This window comes from Pelmatolapia mariae, linkage group LG7 (assembly GCF_036321145.2).
Source record: "Pelmatolapia mariae isolate MD_Pm_ZW linkage group LG7, Pm_UMD_F_2, whole genome shotgun sequence".
In the NCBI taxonomy this organism is placed as follows: domain Eukaryota; kingdom Metazoa; phylum Chordata; class Actinopteri; order Cichliformes; family Cichlidae; genus Pelmatolapia; species Pelmatolapia mariae.
In genome coordinates this window covers 50,949,032-50,970,732 of record NC_086233.1, presented here as the reverse complement: position 1 = coordinate 50,970,732, position 21,701 = coordinate 50,949,032, and the positions used below count along the sequence as shown (strand labels likewise).

General features: G+C 39.4%; 3 protein-coding genes across 6 annotated transcripts; 1 reads left to right on the top strand and 2 right to left on the bottom strand.

The window, feature by feature from the left end:
• Nucleotides 1–1,492: 1,492 nt before the first annotated feature.
• On the bottom strand, nt 1,493–7,207 carry LOC134631325 (acyl-CoA Delta-4 desaturase-like). Of its 4 annotated transcripts, none has more exons than XM_063479547.1 (13): nt 7,081–7,207; nt 5,975–6,244; nt 5,269–5,379; nt 4,777–4,974; nt 4,173–4,274; nt 3,968–4,093; nt 3,819–3,879; nt 3,642–3,718; nt 3,328–3,425; nt 2,922–3,018; nt 2,653–2,732; nt 2,121–2,246; nt 1,493–1,977 (listed from the first exon to the last, which is right to left on the bottom strand). In XM_063479547.1, the coding sequence occupies exons 2-13, from the start codon at nt 6,182–6,184 to the stop codon at nt 1,926–1,928; spliced, it is 1,338 nt and encodes a 445-aa protein (XP_063335617.1). In that variant the 5' UTR covers nt 6,185–6,244; nt 7,081–7,207; the 3' UTR covers nt 1,493–1,925. The 4 variants fall into 4 exon arrangements, with proteins under 4 accessions (XP_063335617.1, XP_063335619.1, XP_063335616.1 ...); XM_063479549.1 differs by having other exon boundaries at nt 5,975–6,220; nt 7,081–7,170; XM_063479546.1 differs by lacking the exon at nt 7,081–7,207 and adding an exon at nt 6,963–7,074.
• A 5,252-nt stretch (nt 7,208–12,459) lies between these two features.
• Nucleotides 12,460–14,764, top strand: LOC134632389 (leucine-rich repeat-containing protein 10B). The gene is made up of 2 exons (XM_063481078.1): nt 12,460–12,809; nt 13,187–14,764. The coding sequence occupies exon 2, from the start codon at nt 13,215–13,217 to the stop codon at nt 14,448–14,450; it is 1,236 nt and encodes a 411-aa protein (XP_063337148.1). The 5' UTR covers nt 12,460–12,809; nt 13,187–13,214; the 3' UTR covers nt 14,451–14,764.
• Nucleotides 14,765–17,845: 3,081 nt separating this feature from the next.
• On the bottom strand, nt 17,846–21,701 carry saxo4 (stabilizer of axonemal microtubules 4). Its single transcript, XM_063480376.1, has 11 exons — nt 21,590–21,701; nt 21,371–21,488; nt 20,089–20,251; nt 19,933–19,978; nt 19,723–19,808; nt 18,710–18,775; nt 18,511–18,597; nt 18,345–18,410; nt 18,168–18,262; nt 17,939–18,058; nt 17,846–17,864 (listed from the first exon to the last, which is right to left on the bottom strand). The coding sequence occupies exons 1-11, from the start codon at nt 21,699–21,701 to the stop codon at nt 17,846–17,848; spliced, it is 978 nt and encodes a 325-aa protein (XP_063336446.1).

Sequence of the window (21,701 nt, the reverse complement as noted above, 5' to 3'; positions counted from 1 at the left end):
AATATAACTTGATAATTCGAAAGTAGACATCTTTAAAATGAATTGCATCTCCTTTCATCTGCATCATGCTCAAGTTACTGTGCTCACAGCTCATTAGTGGCTTGCCACAGTTCACTAAGTTGACAGATGCTCTGCAACATTCAACCCTATTTGCATCTTGGGTGATTCAGCCCACCCAAAATGCTGCAGGGTGGAAGAACAGTAAAAGAAAATCACATGGTTAGGTCTGCTCTATGGGATTTGAGCTCTTTTTGGGAAGTATTTGTTCAGAAACTAGTTTGTTTGGTGACAGCAAACTCAGCTGGCAAGAGAGTTCATGTTTTTCAGTTTTTCTTCAGGTTTGCGTAATTTGTGCGAGTTCATGTCACTTTGACTTCAGTTGTAATCTTATCTGCTCTGAACAGCTGAGGCATGTTATCAAGAGGTACTATAATGGATTCAGAGAAGTGTAGAGCATTACTATCTAAAATATGAGCTAATGAGAAGGGTAAAGGTTTCTTTATCAATGCTTGGGGATGTTTCTTAATCAGATGCCTCCAGTGTGGTAATCAGATGAGATTTGTTTCCATCATCTTTCTATGCTGCAGCGGTAGATACTGAGTATTGAGTACCAGACCATCAGTGACATAGTAGCTCACCTGGCCCGCGATACAGTACAAGTTACTGTACTGTGTGAAGTACAGAAAGAAAAGTTTTCTTGTCATTGGTTGGTTGGATCCTTGAGAAGTGAAGAAATGAATGAAAGCGTTTGAGTTCAGGAGTATTTTGAGCTGTAACCATGGCTATAAAAACCAGGAAAACATGTGAAGACGTCGGCAATTCATGGCATTGATCATATTACTGTTATTAGTGTCATGGCGACAAGAAGGTCCCAAACATGCCTTTATAATGTGGGAGTCAACCAGTAGGACCACTCCCTCCCTGTTCATGACCAATAAGATGATCATTATCACCATAAAACTAGATACAAGTTGTAAGCAATATATTTCAAGATATTTCATCATTTGAAAAATATGTCATTTATGTATCATTTTGTGAATGCAAAATTCATCACACATGTAGCCTGCTAGCATTTAGCACAAAGCTATGCTGCATCTATGTATGCTATTACACTTTTAAAGATATTGTACAAATGTAGAATTAAAATTGAAATGAAAATGCTAATCAGATCAGTTCTTATTAGGGAAACGAGCAGTAATGTGTCCCAGCTAAACCTAAAATGTTAACAGCAATGAAAAGAAGTTGCATGAAATATCCCAGTATCCCAATATCCCAGTGAGCCATGTATATGTACAGTATGTGTCTGCAGTTTTTGACAATATTTAAAGATTGATAACACTAAACAATGTGAAACAAGCAGTGACTCCTGAGTCAGGCAAAGCAGATCTTTGAGTGACGGATCATTAATGCAGTGTGGTGATCTGTCACTATGTTTATTCCCTTGTTATAACATGTCCTATATAAACAAGAACAGAAAACTTGAGAGACTAAAAAGTTTTTAGTTTGATTTATTGGTCTCAGTGAAATTATTCATGTGGTATTGCAGTGTAATGGTTTCTCTACAGAAAGAGCACGATATGTTACAAAGTAGTTACATTCATTAGTAGTTTCACAGACGATAACAAACACAGTTTACAAAGGTTTTGTAGTTTATATAAATGATTGTGTCTAATCATTCAGATAGTTTTCTTTCACATCTGGTGATGCTAATTTTAAATAAGTCACAGGTAGGTTTTAGAGCTGTGTTATCATCACATTGCTGCTGATCAAGATACTGTTAAGGCAACTTAGGAAAACCCCATCATCTATAAACCAAACAAAGACTTAACGTCAACAATAAGCCATTGACTCAAACAGATACAGTCGATTTTTAATGAAAAAGAGAAAAACACTCTTTTTACACCAGTGGAGGAAAATACAGTCTTTCATTTATGGAGATATGCATCAAGCCAGAGGTCCCCTGAGGTTTTCAGTGACCTGAATGAGGAAGTCAGAACAAAAAATGGCCAGACCATCAGTTAATTAACAGTGTGTGTGTCAGGTAAGCAGTCCTTCCATAAAAGAAGACTGAGTCATATACTGTATTTGAAGCCATTTTCATACTCTATCATTGTACTTACGTGACAATATCAGCGAAGCCTCGCCACAAAGTTTTCTCTTGGTAAGGAACCCCGTGTTTCTCGCAGAGCTCACGGACCTGCGGGGCCACCAGGTGGTAGTTGTGCCGCGGCATCATTGGAAACAAGCTTGCAAAAGAAAAGAAACGGAAGGTGATTTTTTGTAATTGTTGCATTGTGGCATATTTTGTTACATAAAATCATTGTAACATATAAGTGTGTAAACAGTGAATGTAGTTCTGCAAAAAAAAAAAAATTCTGTTTGAAAAAATGGGCGATAGCTCACATAGGATGGGTGTAAAATCCTAATAGTGTTCACTGCTGGTTAAGTGGTGTAGCTTGAGTTTAATGTGTGCTGCCTGTGACCATGCCTGATGAATTACATCTCTCAGTCTTCTGACTATTCTTTAAAACTCTTTTTTTATAATAGAGACTTTCTATCTTTAAATGCAGAATTAATGTTGTTAAATTAATATCAGTACTCTAGTTCACACAGTCGTGCTCTAGTTTTTGACAGCATTCACATTTCACTTACTGGTGCTCAATTTGAAAGTTGAGGTGTCCACTGAACCAGTCGTTGAAGAAGGACTGCTCGATATTACAGGTGGATTGTAACTGAATGACAGAATGAGTCAAAAGAGTGCAAATGAGTTAATAAGGTCTTAGCAAATATAAGGGAAGGTGTAAACAGAATAGAAGAGACCAGTATTTGTGATCTGGGATGTTCATGAGTATTGGGTAAATGCAGAAAACATTTAAAGTGTCCAAAACTTTTGCACAGCCTTGTAGAAGTAGTAGAGGTACCTGCATGGTCAGCCAGTCCTTGTGCTTTTCATGATCGATGTCCATCGGTATGTGATTCATCTGAGTCACCCACACAAACCAGTGACTTTCCAAAAACCTGTAACATTAAAAACAATATCATATTGAGGTGATACATAACGTGGCCAAAGGGTACGAAAAATGGAATCACTTTCTATTGCAGTGTACTTTATTAAGTATACAGCGGTCAAATATGTTAAGTTTAATGTTTGCTAATAAAGTCAGGCTTTTCCATACACATTCCAGCAATATAGAGCAAAATATGGTGCATCTCAGCTCAAGGACAATATATTTTGAAAGAAATGGACAATATAAGGCATCAAAGTCTGTTAACTGGTAACAATTCATTTGTTAATGAGTGTAATGTTTTCTTATTTTAAATAGTTACCTGACTATGATTATGAGCACCAATGAGCCAGCTAGGCCATACAGGGGTATATAAGAGGAGAAGAAGCGAAGGTAGAATGAGATGAACCAAGCCAGATCCTTCACAAGACAAGAAAGTTTATATGATTTATGTAATTTCTTTTTTAATTATGACAATCATGAATAATTATAATATTATTTTTACATATGCTCTATTCTGTGCCATTTTTTTTGCTGTAATGTTTCTCTTAAATACTGTAAGCTCAAATACAAAATTCAATCTGACACATCAAATGGAAAATGCCTATATGAAATCTAATATACTACACAGCTTACCACCCAGTCACGCCGGGATACCATGGTCTGCATTACATGAATGTTGAAGAAAACTGGAATGATCAGCGGTGGTCCCACTATATATATATAAATATATAAAAAAGACAACAACTGTTCCTATAAAGGTGCAACGTTACAAAGTTTTTATTCTTTTTAAATGGCTCTTAAAAAACATACCAAGAAAGAAGTACTGGTGTTGACGATTGTAAGGCATGTGTTTGATCTTCTTTATCCCGTACTGCAACACAGAGGTAAACAGCGGATGATGACGAGTTGGACAGTGTGAGTGCTTAAAAAATAAGAAATACTATCTTCGTGCTACTTGCTTCCACTGGTTGAGTTCGGCCAAGTACGAAGAGGTGCAACGTGTTGATATCCGGGTCCTTAATGAAGATGTTGGGTTTAGCGTGATGCCTGAAATGTCGGTGATTCCACCAGTTGGAAGAAGCTCCCTGAAAAAAGAAAAAAAAAACAACCTTTAAGTATCTGTGTTTCATTTCCATGGAGAGAGGATTATAACTGAGAGGTTACCTTTAAATGACCAATGACAAACTTGTGGGCGAGGTGATTCCAGCTGGACTTTTTGAAGACAGACAGGTGACCAAAGTCATGCTGCAGCCATCCAGCCTGTGACTAGAGAAGAAGCAGGAAAACAAATGTTTTGGGTGAAAGACTTCTCTTTAAATGGACCTGATTTCCAACACCATGTATTTGTATGCATGACTAACTGTTTGTCTTTTATCAGTCCTGTGTTTCTGCATCTCAGTTCATACTTTTCTCAAACAATTATTTATGCTCCCTTTAATCTGAATGGTTAGCTCTTGTAAACAGAAGATTTGCACAGTCTGTGAGAGGGGCTTCTGTCCTGACAGCCAGAGCAGTGTCAGTGATGAACATATTAGGAATACCTTCCATCACTGGCATTGTAAAGGGGCAAGAGCAGGAACTGAAACTGTGCATTGAGAGCAGTCTGAAGGCTGAGTTTTTGGCTCACTTTTACACATTCATTATTATTGATATCCATTATTTGAAACTTTGTCTCTGTTTAACATAACCATGCACTTGGTGTATGTATATATTTCAAAACATAAGGAAAAGCATAATAGGGCCCATTTAAAATTTATGTCTGAATCACCTGAGCGGTTGCGAGAAACACAGAGCACACAAGTGTTTGTATCCAGCCTGTGCCCCACATCCAGACGGTCAGCCATCCGAGGGCTTCTAGCAGCAGGATGTGACTGAGGTGGAGGAAGAAAAACAAAGGCTGAGCTCGAAACAGACCCCTTTTCTCCACCTGAGCTCGTAATGTTTCGAAATCCTGCACGATGGCTGCCTGGGTGCAGAGAAAAAGAAACACTTCTGTAAAACTGAAACTGTGATATATATTGATGTGATACTTCTGAAATCAAGAATTTGGGATTTGAGCTATTTTAGGTTTTGATACAGTGAAACAAGGCATTAAGGTGGCTAAAAAAACACCTAGGATCTCAGATGTTCCCAACACTAAGCACTTCATAACTAACACAAGAGATCAGTGCATTATCTAACTTACGTCTGTCTCTCATTTATTACACTAGATCACTCACATGTTATCAATAAAAAAAAGGGACTTTGATTAAAGGCTCACATTTTTGTCTCGGTCCTGGCTCGGCTCAGTCGTTGCCAACTCTCCGATCAGCAGCGGCTTCAGAAACTTTTGCACAAACTTAGGATCAGGATGAAAAGCAGTGAATGCCTCCTAAAAACAAACACAACAAAAATTGTAATTTATTAAAAAGTTAGGTAGCAGTGGAAATAGTTATCAGATTGTAAAAAAATAAATCATGCATTCACTTCACTTGTATTAAAGCTAAATTCTAACATGTAAAAATACCAAAAGTAAAATGATGTTCCCTGTAAGTTTCAGTTGCCTGTGAAACCATGACATTACATTGTTTATAATAATTCAGCTGCCTGAAAGCAGCGTTTCAGTGCTGTAGCTGGTTCTGCTACACCTACTCATGTTCTTCCATCCATATTATCGAGCTTTCTGCTATTTTTATTCTGGAACAGTTATTTAGGTATACTAAAACCTCAGAGGGGGAATCTCTTTCTGTTAGAGCTGCAAGGAACTTAGAGACATGTTAGGAGTTGCGGGAAGCCCAGGTGTAGTTCACAGACTGGCATAAACTTTACTTTTTGAGAGGAATGGCAACACAAATCTTAAACAGATATATAAATTAATTAACGCTTATGATGATAGTTTCATGTGATCTCTTTCAAAATAAAATCATATGAACATAAATGCACAGGCCTGTATATTTTCGTTGTATTTTGAAGGAAACATGACGTACCGTGGCATCCTCTCCAGCATAGTAGCTGATGACTTGAAACCCTCCTGGATGCCTTTTGGCCCACTGAGTGATGTTGTAAACCTTTCGATCGATGACCAGCCATTGATCATTCCTGCTGCAGTGGCTCTGCACCTCCTCCCAGGTGTAAACACCTTTAGCTTTCCCGCTGTCCGGCTCTCCCGGCACCGTCTGCTGGCTTCCACCTCCCATCCTCACCGCTGCCTCTGGTCTGGATGCACCTGAGCTCTAACAGGTCACAAAGTTTCACACCTGTTTTCACACAAAAAATGCACAAAATTTCCATGTAACTTTGTTACATACGGGCAACGTAAACCATTAAATTTAATGGAATCTGGGCAAAAAATTGCTTGGGATGCATTCAGTACCAACTCTGTTCCTTAATCATTCGTTATTTGAATAAATAAACCTTTGATTTTAGATGTTTCAGCTGCATCTTACTCACAATCATTGCTTCATGTTTACTGAAGGTGAAGAAACCTTTTTTCAGTGTGAGTGTAAAAAATGGCTTTCAAATGGTTTGAAATGTGCAGAGAGAAAAACTCATATGGCAGATTTTTCTATGCTGTTTGAGCTGGTTGTGGTCCAGATCTAAAACAAAGAGAAGTGCAACATCACCCACTACTGTGGGGAAACTAGTGAAGCTAGGAAACCACCAAACGGAGCTAACGCTGAAGCAGGTCGGTTTTCACCTACTGACTTTTCTTAAGGATTCTTTATCGACGTTAAAGATCAATCTAACGGTCGCGCACCCACAAATACTTAAAAACAGGAAAAACATCGACGCACACAAGTGCGTTTTCCACACGAATGCGTGGACTGGGAGAAGTCTGATCGTCGTTAACGTGTAGAAACCAAGACAAAACCGACTAACCGCCATCGAAAAACATTTAATGACTAAATAATAGCGGCAGATAGCGGGTGGTTAGCTATGCACGTCATAGCATGTAGATGATAAATATTTACTTACAGCATCCAGAGTTTAACCAGCGTCCTTCCGGGGTTCAGGCACACTAATAAGAGATCGATTCTGAGGGTTCGGGTCCTTTTTATATAACAATCATCCCCAAACCCATCCCCATGCTTACCTTATAGGCTCATTGTCACATCCACGCACTCATTCGGTACAAACTCCGAGCAGAATCATTCGAGGCGTCTGGGCCAATCGGCGCACAGCACTCTCTCGTCTGGCGGCGAGAGTACCATAGGTCATAAAGCATCTGAACAGTGCAAAGTCGTGTGAACGCAGAGACCGCAAACAGTCCGCTGGGGGACTTTAACTGTAGACTTATGAGTCCGATTAGTTTTAGGAGATGTGGAGCTGCTTCTGATTTGTGTAGCGGACAAAATACTCAGCTACACAGCAGGTCTTTAAGGGGTCCTCTCAACCCTGCTCCCTTTTTGTTGTTACTTTCCATCCTCCCTAAATGCTTTACATGGAAACTGGGCTGTAGTTTGCTTGCTGAAGTTTGCTCCGAAGAGTGTAATTCAGGTGTGTCAAACATAAGGTCCGGGAAAGACTCCAATGTAGTCCACTGGATAGCTTTGAAGGAGAACTACATTTTTAAATACATTTCAACTCGCCCCCCCCAATCATTGCTACTCCATCAAAGTAATTATGCAATAGATAAACAATTAAATGACAGGAACGTTCCTGTTTTTAAATACTATCTACTATATAAATTTATTTTTTTACAGTGATCCACTGTAAGTATAAATATTAATAATATCAATTAAAAAACTTTGTAAGACTGTGCATTAATCCAACTTTCTATTTTATGATAACGAGACAGTCAGGGCAATGAGCTACTAGAACTTTTTCTGTAATGTGACACATTTCTTACAATTTAAACCCAAAGAGTTCTTTATTAGCTAAACCGCTGTTTCTTTATCATATAGAAAAAACTGAGACATTCTGTTAAAATTGCACTTTTTTCCTTATATTAAGATATTTTAGTGATTCAAGTTGTAATTCAGTTTCTTTTCACTGACAGATGACAGCACTTTCACTGGTCTGGCCCACTTAAGATCAATGTAGGCTGTATGTGACTCACAATTTAACATCCCTGGTCTCTCAGATTGTTATAATAATTGTGCTGGCAGTGTTTGTATGAGAGCAGAAACTTTCCATGTTTGAGGCCATCTTTATTTAGTGTGACCCTTTGACACTGACAAACAAAATGTCAGTGATAACAGTTTTCTTGTTAAATAATCACTGGAGGGGGTGCTGCAAAATAAGACAACAATTTGTACTACTAGCCTAATTCCCTCAAAGTTGGGATGCTGTGTAAAATGCAAATAAAAATAGAACATAATTATTTGCAAATCTTATAAACTCATATTTTATTCACAGAAATGAAAAATAAAACAGGGACAAAAACGAGGAAATTTTAAGTTTTTGTTAAAACTTTCATATGCTTTTTCAAAGCATACCATTTCTAAACATATCAGTTTTCTTTAGAAAGCAATACAATAACAGAATTATTTCTGAAAAAGCAAAAAATGATTAGGGTCAATTTAAATGTATAATTAACCTTTTTATTGAGTCATGGCACCGTGGCGCTGTGCAGTGATGTCCTTTAACTTTCTAATGCTCACAGCTTGTAAAATCAAGTTAAAACTGAAAGTTACCTACCAGTTTACACAAAGTATAAAAACTTTAGCAAGGGTTTGAGCTGTCACTCGAGAAAGCTTCATGCCCAAAACAAAAAAATTACTTTAGTCATCGCTTTATGATAGACTTGGATAGCAATACACCTACCTCCTGGAGAGTGTTGTTCACTTGCTTGGCTATTGTGAAGGGGTTTCTCTTCACCATAGAAATGATTCTGCGATCATCTACCACTGTTGTGTTCTGTGGATGTCCAGGTCTTTTTGTATTGCTGAGTTCACCAGTGCTTTCTTTCTTTCTCGGATATACCAGACAGATTTTGCCACTCCTAATATTTTAGTAATTTCTCAGAAGGTTTTTTATGTTAAGGAGCTGAAACTCCTAAACCCTTCATTCAATTTAAATGTGGATACCTACAAAGTAAGCACTACGGTAAACACAAAAATGGTTGCCTGCTGTCATTCTGTTTTTAGACTTGAACTGTTTGCATCATCAAATCACACATATTTTCCTTTACTGTAAATAAGCACAATGATGCTGTGTCAGCTGCAGTTTTCTCCTTCACCAGCAGATAGTGCAAACATGCTCCTTTAATCAAATTGCTTCCTTGTCCTCTTTTAACCTCAAGTTGCAAAAGCATGAAGGCCTCCCATTGCAGTCCTGTTTTGCTTCTTGTGCTTTCCAGAAACATTTATGAAATATATATATAAATATTAAATACTTAATAATTATTGATTTTCCATGTTGCAGACCACCATGGAAAAATGATCATTAATAACTGTTTAGAGTTACTTTTCCTTTACCCTGTCCCTGTGCTTGCTATGTGTGTGTTTGTCCATGGTAGTGAAGTCATGCAGTGCTTCATCTGCATTCAACACATTCACCTCAACAGTCACATCTATTCACTGCCTGAGGTCTCTGTCTTTTATGTCCCCTGCTTACAGTTCACTGTGTCATTTCAGGGTCATTTCAATGCTATATAGAAATTTGCTAATCAGCTCTTTTGGTCCTCAGCATATCAGACAGGATTATCCTCAAGCAGCGTGCCGCCTGTCTCCCTGTTTGTCCGCTTCTTCTGCCATAGTTTATCAAGCTGACAGAAGCCCTGCACATCCGACCCCAGCATCTTTTACAGACTTTTCCTCAGTATCACAACCAACAGCATAGACTGTCAATCAGAAAACCTGCATGCTCTTGTTAAGTTTTTTGATGAATTCAGGCTAAAGGTTACCTTTCATTTTGGTCCCTCAAATGAAAGGTGGGGGTATTTTCCTCGGAAAAGAGGGAGAGACTTTTTACTTTGGCATCGCTACACTTTTCATCCCATCGGTTACATTATCTCATATCTGAATATTTATATGGAGATTTACATTCAAATGACACATAAGATTCATTCAAAGCAACATTTGGGTCAGAATAGGTTGCAACCCATTAACAGATATGTAAGTGTAAAAAAGAAATATTAGAACCTAAAGATGTTTCTAAAAACCTTTTGCTGCCAAGTATTGAGTCTGTTTTTCAAAAACAAAACAAAAAGGCAAGTAATTTGGGATGAAATGCTCAGTAAAGTATCAATAGTAAGATAGAAAGTATCATGTTCTTGTTGATAGTAGCGTGTGATCATTATTGCATTATGTGACTGCCGTAATCTCCTCAGTACAAATTCAGTATAGTCAGTATAAACAGCATTGCAAATTTTAAGCTACGGGAGATGGAGTTATATGGTCAGATTCATTAAAAATACAGTGTATAACATACTGTCGGATTGGTTCATCTTGAACCTTCGTTATTTTAGGATGTTTTTCTTTCAGTGTTTCTTTCAGATTAAAGTATAATGTTAAGGTTGAACTGAATTCTGAATTAGTTTAATACAGAAAAACAAATGGCTGAAAACGCTACAATAGTCTCAGTAATATCCTGTAATACTGTGGGGTAAACTATGAGAAACAGAGAATAGTTCTGTACTGGACAAAGTTAGTCTTTTCTGGAACTGTTGTTGCCCTTTTAGTTAAAACTGCTCTGGGCTCACCCAAATGTTGGAGCTATTTTGAGCCGCAGTGTAGGAATATTTTTCAGTCGTGTCACATTCATTTCAATCTGAGCTGCACTTTAGTCTACTGTATCTGTCTCACGTAGAGAAAAATTAAAACCCTGTAAAGTTTTGAGTTGTTTATTGGCATTTGCTGAGACTTTTCCTGCACTAAATTATTCCACCAATCGTTTTGCCAAATAAAAAAAGTCACATGAATAATTAGCAAAACAGAACTGAAATATGAAGTGTGGGAAAACTTTAATCAGGAGGGTTTTTTTTGTTTGTTTGGTTGTTGTTTTTTCAGGAATTCACAGTATTGATCACCAAAACAGCCATCTGAAAATGTAGTGTAACAAAGTGAAATCAAAGGTTGACTATAGGGTGATTAGCCTCACAGCAATAAGGGTCAAATTCAGTCTGAGGCATTTCTGTGTGTGCGTGGGTTCTGTCCGGGCAATCCAGCTTCCTCCCACAGTCCAAAAACATGCATGTTAGATTAATTGATGATTCTGGATTGACCCCTGGAATTTCTCTCTGACTTTTGATTAGCGCAGGATCATGGTTGGACAACATCAGATAACAGGAAGTGTGACAACATCACTTAAACCAAAAAGGCTTAATGATCTGTAAGACTGGATCCAAAGGGTGGCTACAGGCAACCTACTGGCCATCAGAGGACGGTGCACATATTTACAGAACTGTGAAGCAAATGGATGGATGGAATTTTTACATATAAAATTTGACAATTAAACTATGTGAGCCATAATGTGAAGTAACAACAGTAAAAGAGAATTATTTTAGCAATCGTTGCAGAGTTGTTTGTTCACTTTAGGTTTGCATATAAAACCATACTATATGTGAATCTCATATTGTACTTGGGAGTCCTATCTGCATAAAAATGTGAGTGACCAAAGATTACTTGGTTTGCAGTGATTTGGTTAGGAGAAAAAACATAACAGCAAGTCTTGATTTTTGTGCTCTGTCAAACAATTTTATAGGTCTCAGCAGGTCACCTACAAAAATGAGTAAAACCAAAATTAAGTAGAGCATTGTGGACAGTGAGCCTCATCTCCATCATCAAACATACAAATATCCATATATAAAGATTTATAGTAGCTACAAACTGTAAAACCACAAATTTGTGTTTGTTTTGAAAGACTGTTTCTCGTTTCACCCTACACTCCTACTTTGACTAAAGTTAACCTACTGTATAAACATGCATAAATATAAAAATGACAAAAAACAAAATTAAGACGATTTTTTTCTACACATTTCTACACATACAGAACTATAAATGTATTTATATGTATACGTATATTTATGGATTTATAGTAACAACATTTTACGAGGAAAAATAATAAATTATAACGCTTGCTATTATGTGTGCTCTGTGTCACTCTGTGGCAGGACTAATACTCCAGACACAAAATGAATCTAAAAACAATTAATTGCATTTAAAAAGTGGCGCTGGCGGTTTATAAATGTGCGAATGTGTAAATATAAGCGAAGGTAAGCCTGCGAATTTGCAGATGAACATAAATATCAGGATAATGTTTATCACTATTAATATTCTTTTATGTTTATCGTTTGATCAAACCCTCACACCTAACTGTCCGTTTGTGGAAAAAAGTTATTCTTAAAGTTGCTTCTTTTTTAAAATATATTTATTTCTAAGAGGCTACTTCTATCATACCGGCGCACGCGCGCAGACACACACGCACTCACACGAGGACACATTGGCCATGTGATGTGAATGCCCCCTGTTCCTGTTACAGAAGGAGGGAGGCAGCAGTTGAATGTAAACCTTCACACTGATGGAGAGAAGCGGCCAACATCAGGAGTTGAGGGGAGTCAGTGAGCGCTGTACTTTTCCAGTATGTGCAGGTTTTTTTGTTTTTCCTCCGGCGCGGATTATTACTCCGGGAAACCTCGGCCTCTAATGGGGAGCAGCTGCATTAACTAGTGAACAGACTTCCATTAACTGTTTTTCTTTGCCGCCAGCTAGGTCACTGAGTGCGCACACACTGTGGGTTTATCCGCAGGAAGAGGGGCGGTAGGCTCCCTGTTTAGTGGCACTTTTTTTCTCCTCTTCTAATAGAGAAACCGGATCACGTGAACAGGTGGCGTTATCTTTCGCTTAAAAGCCCCGAGGAAGTCAGAGAGGAGAGAAGAGGGTAAGGACTGCAAGACTTCAATTTCAGCTCAAAATTCAGCTGGATTTTGTTGAACTCAACTATCAACAACACCATTACTATTACTATTATTACTATTACTACTACTACTACTACTATTACTACTATTATTATCATTACTATTACTCTGCAGTTTATTAGATCTTTTCCGCTGCTGTTTTGTGATGAAGCTGTAGATGAAGGGACAACGAGACACTTGACAAACTGCTTTGGTATGGCTGCCGGAGTGTTAACTGGCCCGGGCCAGGATGTGGTTTGCAGCCAGTGGGTACAACCACAAAAAAGCAGCAGCTCCCAAGCTGAGGGTTAACTTGTCACAGACACTCCCTCATCAAATGACTCTGTCTTGACTCACACAGGAGTCACAAAGGTGCTGCAGGCAACAGCATGGGCAACTCCTCCAGGAAGGGAGGGGGAGAAGAAGAGGAGGAAGAGGGGGGGAAGGATGGCGAAGAGGCAGAATTTTCCGAGAAGGAGAAGGAAGTAGTGCAGGAAGTAGAGGAGGAACTTCCGCTTGGAGTGGAGGAGTTGCTGGAAAGTGGGGACCCCGTGTTGGACTTGAGCTACCGTAAATTTAAGCGTTTGCCTTCACGTGTTTGTGACCTGATGCATCTGGAGAAGCTATATGTTTGTGGAAACAGCCTGCGCACCCTGCCCGACAGCATCTCCCAGCTGCAGGGTCTGCGGATACTTGCCCTCGACTTCAACAAAATAGAAGATGTTCCTCTGGCCGTCTGCGACCTCACTAACCTTACCCGCCTCTATTTGGGCAGCAACCGCCTAATGAGCTTTCCACCTGAGCTGAGCAACCTGCAGAATCTGCGGTGCTTGTGGATGGAGAGCAACTACTTCCAGAGATTCCCACGGGTGCTCTATGACTTACCCAACCTCAAGTCCCTGCAGATGGGGGACAACCGCCTGAAGACTCTGCCTCCTGACTTGTGGCGCATGGAGGCTCTGAGGGGATTGTGGCTCTACGGAAACCGCTTTGACACCTTCCCAAAAGTCCTTCTTCGAATGAAGTCCTTGGAGATCCTAGACCTGGACCGCAACAAGATATCAGAAATTCCCAGCCTGAAGCGTCTCAGAGCCCTGCGCCTTTTCTCCTATGACCACAACCCAGTCAAGGAACCTCCTATAGTAGGTGAAGACGTCTTCTTGGTTGGGGAGGGAGCTGCAGAGTTTTTGGAGGTGCGTGAGGCCAGGAAGGAGAGACGACGAAAGGCAGCAGAGAAAGAGGCAGAAGAGCTGGCACTTGCAGGAGAGGAGCCGGTGATTCATGGCATCCTCAAGAACAGCAGCTCAAAGCAAGCACCAAATGAAGCTGCAGTGACCATAGAGGACACAGATGTTAAAGAGGAAGAGCCTCTGGTGAAGGAGGAAGAAGTGGAGGACGAAGTGGAGGAAGAGGAAGGAGGGTATGTGGAGCCTCCGATAAACGAGTATGGTGGGACTGAGCTCGAATATGACGAAGAGGCGGTCGAATATGAGACAGAGGAGCTGATATGTGAGGGAGAAGGGTTTGAGTTTGAGGGAGAGGAGCTAGAGTATGAGAGGGCTGAGATGGACTATGAGGATGTGGAGGAGTTGGATGACACAGGGAGACAAGATGAAGGGGCGTGAAAGGCCCCTCCAAGATCCAGATGATCTGCAGGACAAGCTGGACACGAATGACAGGAAATCCTGCAGATACAGTTGATGTTTTGGGACTTTTTTTGTGTAGCTGTGCTGCTAATTTAAAATCTGTTGTTTGCTGTGAATATAAATGAGCCGGGCATTATGTGTCTAAAAATTAACAACATCTCACTCATCTCCATATGATCAGATCAGAGCTGGACTCAGGTAAAGAGAGTGTGTGTGTGTACAGTGTGTGTAGTTGTTTTACAATAAAACTGTACTTGCAGTGGGCATAGGAGACCAAGTTTCCCGTTATTAAATAATTACCCGTCTGATTATGTCAGTCACTTGTGGGAATTTATTTCTTAATTGTGAAGTGGTGAAACCACTAGCCACCGCTTGCTTCACTGACACAATTTAACATTTCTGTTACATCATCGTCAGTGTCTGTTTTATGTGCTCGACAGTGCACCTCATCTTGGTTCATCACTATTTCTATAAACCGAGACTGTCTGTGCGTGCAAATGGACGTACTGGACTTGGATATACAAAATATTTATGACATGCTAAACACAACCCCCCCAACTCTTGTCAGTGTTGTGTAAGCATTCCTGTGAGTGTCAGTGCCCAGAACGAACGAGAGACGAGCGGGATTATTACAGCGATGAATAGCTGGGGTGCCTCACCATAAAAGGGAAGTCCATAGGGAGGCTCCGAACATGAAATAGACTTGACTCCCCCACCACCAATCAAAAGCCCCCCTACAGGTCAGGTGAAGACTCGGGTGACCTTTGTGTACTCCTTTTTGTCTGTGACTACACCTTTTCTATCTTTGTCTCTAGCATGGAGCAGGCCAGGCCCTTGTTCTCCTCTCATCTCTGCACTCATTATTCATGTGGGGCGCGCGTGTAATCCAATCCTCTTTCCCTCCACGTATCTTTTTCTCACATCTCATTGAAAGAGTGAAATATTTATCCCAACACTAAAATATTAATGCTTGCACTCATGAGGCAGAGCGTGTCAACTCGTGTGTCTACGCTCGGGAACAGACTCAGACTCACCACTCTAATTTTAGATTTGTTTCTACACGGAAAACCACACATAATACATATTATAAATCCAGGGCAGCATTTGATAGATATTTTTACTACTGTTTAGCTGTTTTGGTAAATATTATACAGTTTCTTTGGTCGCTATCGAGAAAGGTGGAGTCCCCCAAGCTTTCCTCTCATTACATCCGAGAGAGGTCAAAAGGTTTTAACATCTAGCGTTTTATGTTTAAAATGATACAGAGTGCTATAACAGAGCTTAGTATGTCCTTTTTTTAATAGAAAAATCATCTTTATTCTTAATTAATATATAAAAAATGAAAGCCTGGTTAATATGTTAAATGAGAAATATAGTTTGAGTCATGAAAATGTTTGTTTTAATGCCTGGATTGTGTGTGCAAAGACATCACTTTTGAGCAAAACTAAAACATAACCAAACAAAAACGCACATTTGGTTCCAACTTCTTGACTTGAACTTGAATTACTATTACATGTGTTAATTTACATTATGTAAGTGATGTTTCAGCTCTTGTTTGGTCCCTTCCTTTACTTCTAATAATAACAAAGCTGTGTGTGCAGCTATGCTATGAGGCCAGCTGACTCACAGCATCATTGCTAACATGCTGATATTGAGAGGTAGTATTGTTTATAGTGTTAACTCGTCTTAGTCCAGCTTTTTGGATTGCTAACATTTCCTTTGCTCTAAACCAATTATAACTAAAACTAACAAAATGTAGATTTTGGACAAAACTAAAACTTTGATCTGATGAAAATCTTAAGGGGTCTCCAAAATCAGTCAAAGTCATCCTCTGGGGAAAATTTATGTATAAAAACCTCCTGGCAGTTAATCAAATAGTTAATTCAGTCCAGACTACATCACTGGAGAAACCAACAGACTGACATTGCCTGTTTTGCATCACTGTGGCTGACATACACACTCACTGGACCCTAATGTTTGCCAGTATCTCCCTTTTGCCTTCAGATCTGCCTTAATTATTTGTGGCATAGTTTGAACAAGGTACTGGAAACATTAATTTCAGATTGTGGTCCATACTGACATGATAGGATCACATTTGCTACAAATTTAAAAATCTTCTAATCTAACAGATTTCAAAGGTGCTCTACTAGATTGAGATCTTCAACTATGGAGACTATTTGAAGACAGTGAATTCATTGTCGCGTTCAACAAACCAGTTTGAAATGATTGAGCTTTGTGACATGGCACATGATATCCTGCTGGAAGCATCCATCAGAAGATGGGAACACTGTGATCATAAAGGGATGGACATGGTCAGCAAAAATACTCAGGTGGGAGGTGGTGTTTAAAGAATGCTCAACTGATACTCAGGGACCTAACATGAACCAAGAAAATGTCTTTCCCACCATTACACCACCAGCCTGAACCACTGATACTAGGCAGGATGGATCCATGCTTCAGCTTTACCATCCCAGCATCACAGTCGAATCTAAACTCAAACTAGGCAAAGATTTCTAATCTTCTATTGTCTAGTTTTGGTGAGTCAGCTTCTTGCTGCCATATGACACACCACACATTCGTAGATTCTCTTTTGCACATCTTGGTTGTAACGAGTGGTTATTTGAGTTAGTGTTGCATTTATAAGAGCTTGAAGCAGTCTAGCCATTCTTCTGATCTCTGGCATCAACAAGGCGTTTTTACCCAGAGGAGATGCATGTGATCGACTAACTAGATAAGCACATCTCTCCAACTGACTGATAATGCAATTAAGTGTATATTATGGCTGTTAATGTCACATATTTTTCATACATACTATGGTGACACCCCCCAAAAAAAACAGCGTACTTAAAAATCTCTTGTTTTGTAACAAGAGTCATTATATTGATAATGCAGAATGGATTGCACTGATAATGTAATGTAGTTTCTGAGAGTTGGCTCAGAGTAGGTGCACAGTATGTAGCTGCACAATAGTGGAATCTCAGCCTCCTACTCAGTTTAGGCTCTGCTGCTCATCCAGACTCTGCTGTGGGTGGCAGAACAGTTTGACACACCACAGACGTCCTTGGAAATCAGTGCCTTACTCAGCCTGACTGTAATTATTTTTCACATTAGTTTACACTCCTCTCATTCTCTGTAGGTCAGTGACAGTAAGGTGGTCAAAGACAATGCATCATCTCGTTCACTCCCTCTTTGGATTTCTATCATTCACACATCTGGCTGGCAACTTTTCCACTAAAAAAAAAAGCAATTCATATTTGTTGTATGCATTTAAATGATTTTATTAATAGAACATGCCAGACTGCAAACAAACAAAAACTTCAGTTTTTATTAGTGACAAAGCAGCAATGCAGGTATCATCACAGGTGTGAGAAGGTCTAGCCCCTGAGGATGTACCTGTAGAACAAAACTAGGTCATGTCAGTCAAAGGAAATCTGTATGATACGACTTCATGAGCATAACATACATACCTGTCCGTATCCCGAAGATTGTAGCCACTTTCCATTTTAGAGCTGACAATCCTGGGACAAGAGTTCGTCGATTTGAACTTTTCTGGACTTTTCCAGGTTCTGTCATCTCGATGACAGAACCTGGAAAATAAGCAGGTAGTCAAATAGTGTAACACACTTTACAGTTATAGGGTGAAAAGTGACAATTTATTAAGCTACCTAAGATCCTGTCTAACTTAATTACACTTACTTGCTTTTATAATGTGTGATGAAGTCTGAAGGATCAAGTGGTGCATCAGGAAAAGTTTGGTTTTTATGAGTGTTCAGAACATATCCTGTGGGCTCCTAAAAAAATAAAATGTTGTTGAACAATCCAGATAACGTGCTGATAAATAGAGTGAAAAACTATTGCATGAACATATTTAACCTTTTGTCCAATGATAGATGGCATCGGGGCCTCTGTTTTAGTCTGGGGTGATGACAGAAGAGAGACCTAGATGATTAGAGACAGAAATAAATAATTAAATAAAAACAAAAAGCATTAATGTTGTGCTTTTACATTAAAGAAAAACTGTGAAGAAGTCAGCACTAACAGGGTGGGCCAAGGGAGCGATGTCACCTCGTGTGAATCCCGTTTCTCTGCAAGAACGGCTGCACAGGCCTGATTTCGCCTCAGTACCCTGAGACACAAAACAAACTTCAGAGTTATACATGAAAGATTCCCCTGCGCTCTCCCCCCCCCCCCCCCCCCCCCCCCCCCCCGAATGAATTCAGCTTTTTGTGTGGCTCAACCTGCAGCAGGGACAGTGGCATGAAGTCTGTTTTCATCACTGAGCTGGGAGTCTGATGAGGTTCACCCTGAATATCAAAGGTTGACAGTTACAAGTAGATATACAGATAAGAACTCACAGATACACATACTGTAGCTGCCAGAGGACTTCAACTGTACTGGTCTTATTTATATGCATTAAAAAATTGAAAAGATTCAAATATCCCAGTTTCAACATTTGACATGCTGTCTATATACTTGATTACACAGTCACCAGCCACCTTGGACACACCTGTTCAACTGATGATTAGCACAAGTACCTCAAACAACCAATCACGTGGGAGAAACTCAGTGTAATTAGACATGTAGCCAAGCTTCAGAAAGAGGGAAAAGGGTTATTTAAGCGACTTTGAATGTTGCATGATTTACCCACCTCACAACCATCTCTAGAGTTTATAGAGAATGGCCTAAAAAAGAAAATATCCAGTGAGAATGGTTAAACTGCTCTAAGATGAAAGGTGTGCAACAGTAACTCAAACAACCACTCCTTACAACTGTTCTGTTCTCAAATGGCCTCCTTCACAGGCATTAGATATCAATCCAGTAGGGCATCTTTGGGATGTCCAGTGAATAAATCTACAGCAACTGTGTGATACTATCACAACAATATGGACCAAAATCGGATGACTGTTTCCAACATTGTCTATTTGCCATGAAGACCTAAGGCCGCTCTGAGGCCTAAAGGGGTCCATCCCTGTACTAGTAAGATGCAACTAATGAAGTGGCCAGTGAGTCTATACAAGCTTTTTATGATTTGCATTCTGTTTTTTATTAAATTTTGCACAGTATCCCAACTTTTGGATATAGCATGTAGTTTAAAACAAATATAATCCCTTTGTAACCATGATGTTAAGTCAGGTTTTGGATACACAGGCAGCATTTTCACTTGGATTTCTTAATAAGAAGTTATTAAAAAATTGAAGAATATAAAAATCTCAGCTAAGAATACCTTCCAATACCTTTAAAAACCACTCACCATCAAGCTGGTGTTAACCTGAAGCTCTGCTGCCTTAGTGAAACCACTCCCTCCTTTAGGACCTACAGTCACATGGTTCTGAGAAACTGAAGCAACAATGTTAGCTTTTTCAAAATGAAACTGTGGCATTTTATTAACGTTTTCCATTATTTGTAGTTATAAATGAACAGCTCAAGCTCACAAAGTTCTGCATTGTAGCCTTTAAATTACCTGCTGGCGTAAGACGATGAGGCACAAATGAACTTTGATATTCTGTCTGAGGAAACATTTAAGCAATAACAGAAAGTTTATGTATATAACATAATATTACACTTTCCATCATCTTGAAGAGGTGTGTTTAAGTGCTGTCAAACCGAGCTGTCATACCTTCTCCTCGACTGATGCGGTTTTTGGCTGAATCCTCAGCTGATGGAAGCCGCTGTTTCCGGGTTTGTTAACGAGGTTTGTTGAAGACCCAGAACATCCAGAGTGGATGGGAGGCTGGTAGTGTTGTTTAGTTTGAGAGACGAAGCTGTCAGATAACAAGAGTCTGAAAAACAAAAGCAGAGCCGAGTCTGAGGTAACACTTCAGACAAACACGCTTCATTCTTGACAGTCTAGCTATTTTTTTTTTTAATCTTTTATCGCATCAGGGAATCTAATTTACAGTGAAGCACCTACTCACTTAAAGTCCTTTGTTTACATCCTTTGAACCTCTCTGTCAGAGATTTTCACACACTTTAATACTTGCCTGTATAACTCAAGTGCATAGGTCTAATTTCATACATCTTTATTACTTTCACATTTTAATTTGTATTTTTTTTAATGCTGTGTTTAATTTATGTTTTCATGTACTTTAATGCAGTTTTTTTAAAAAGATTAATCCCAGTAAGACCAGCTGCACTTAAGGCAGTGTTAAAAGAGATTCTGATAAACAAGAAACAATATCCGCCTCCACTCTGGAGGAGGTGAATGGCGTTTTATCCACTGAGCTTATAGAGCTAATAATACTGATTTAATAAAGACCGGTGACTATAACATAAGTGGGTGAAAAATAAGCACAGCAATGAGTGTGCACTATCTTGAGCACCACTACCAAAGCCCTCTTCTGTTTATTACAGCCAAAAATAAATACATTTAAATGCTCATTGTTAGTGACTCCATTCTACTTGTGCTTGTCTTTATTTATATGATAAAAATGTGACCTGTGGAAAAGTTCCTTTAAGCGTGGAAGCAGAGGCTTTGGAGAAAGACATCTGCAAGCATTTATCCAAATCCACAACGTGCCTGTAATCATTCTGGCTGATTAGATTTCACAGAGATGTGCAGCTTGACTGACATTTCTCAGATTTTTCTGTTAGCTTTTCTGCACATGTTAAAGTTGGACAAATATTAGCTCTACAGAGTCCCCCCAGCCACCAGAGAGCTTTGCTCATCACTGAAGAAGCACAGGTTTTGCTAATAACATTATCAGAGGATCAGTTACAGTCGAGCATCCCGATAAGACACCGCAGTGACAGAAGCTGCACAATACCATGACTCTGAAATAAAAGCATCTGCTTTCAACCTGTGCAGAGCTCTAATTACAGAAGATTAAAAAATGATGAACCAAAACAGCCATTATAAAAGATGAGCAGAGGGCGGGGGAAAAAAGTGTCCTGACACTTACCCAAACTGAGGGTTGTCAATGTGGTCCAAACTAGGCCTGTAATATATAGCTGGTCTGTGGTTTGATGTAAAGCCTGTCTCACTGGGACGCCCGAGATAAGACGTGAATCCCATCCTGTCTGAGACAGATATATCAAAATTGTCTGTCAGAACCCAAATTTGAATGCAAATTAGTGCGATTTATGCTGAAACTCTGGAGAGTCTCACTCATCATCTTCACCATAAGATGCTGTGTAAGTAGTATTGTGGAGTTTGACTGCGTTGTTGGTCAGTTGCCCCTTCCTGCCAATTGCTCCAGTAGCCGGTATGACAATCCTCCCCTGTTCAGCCAT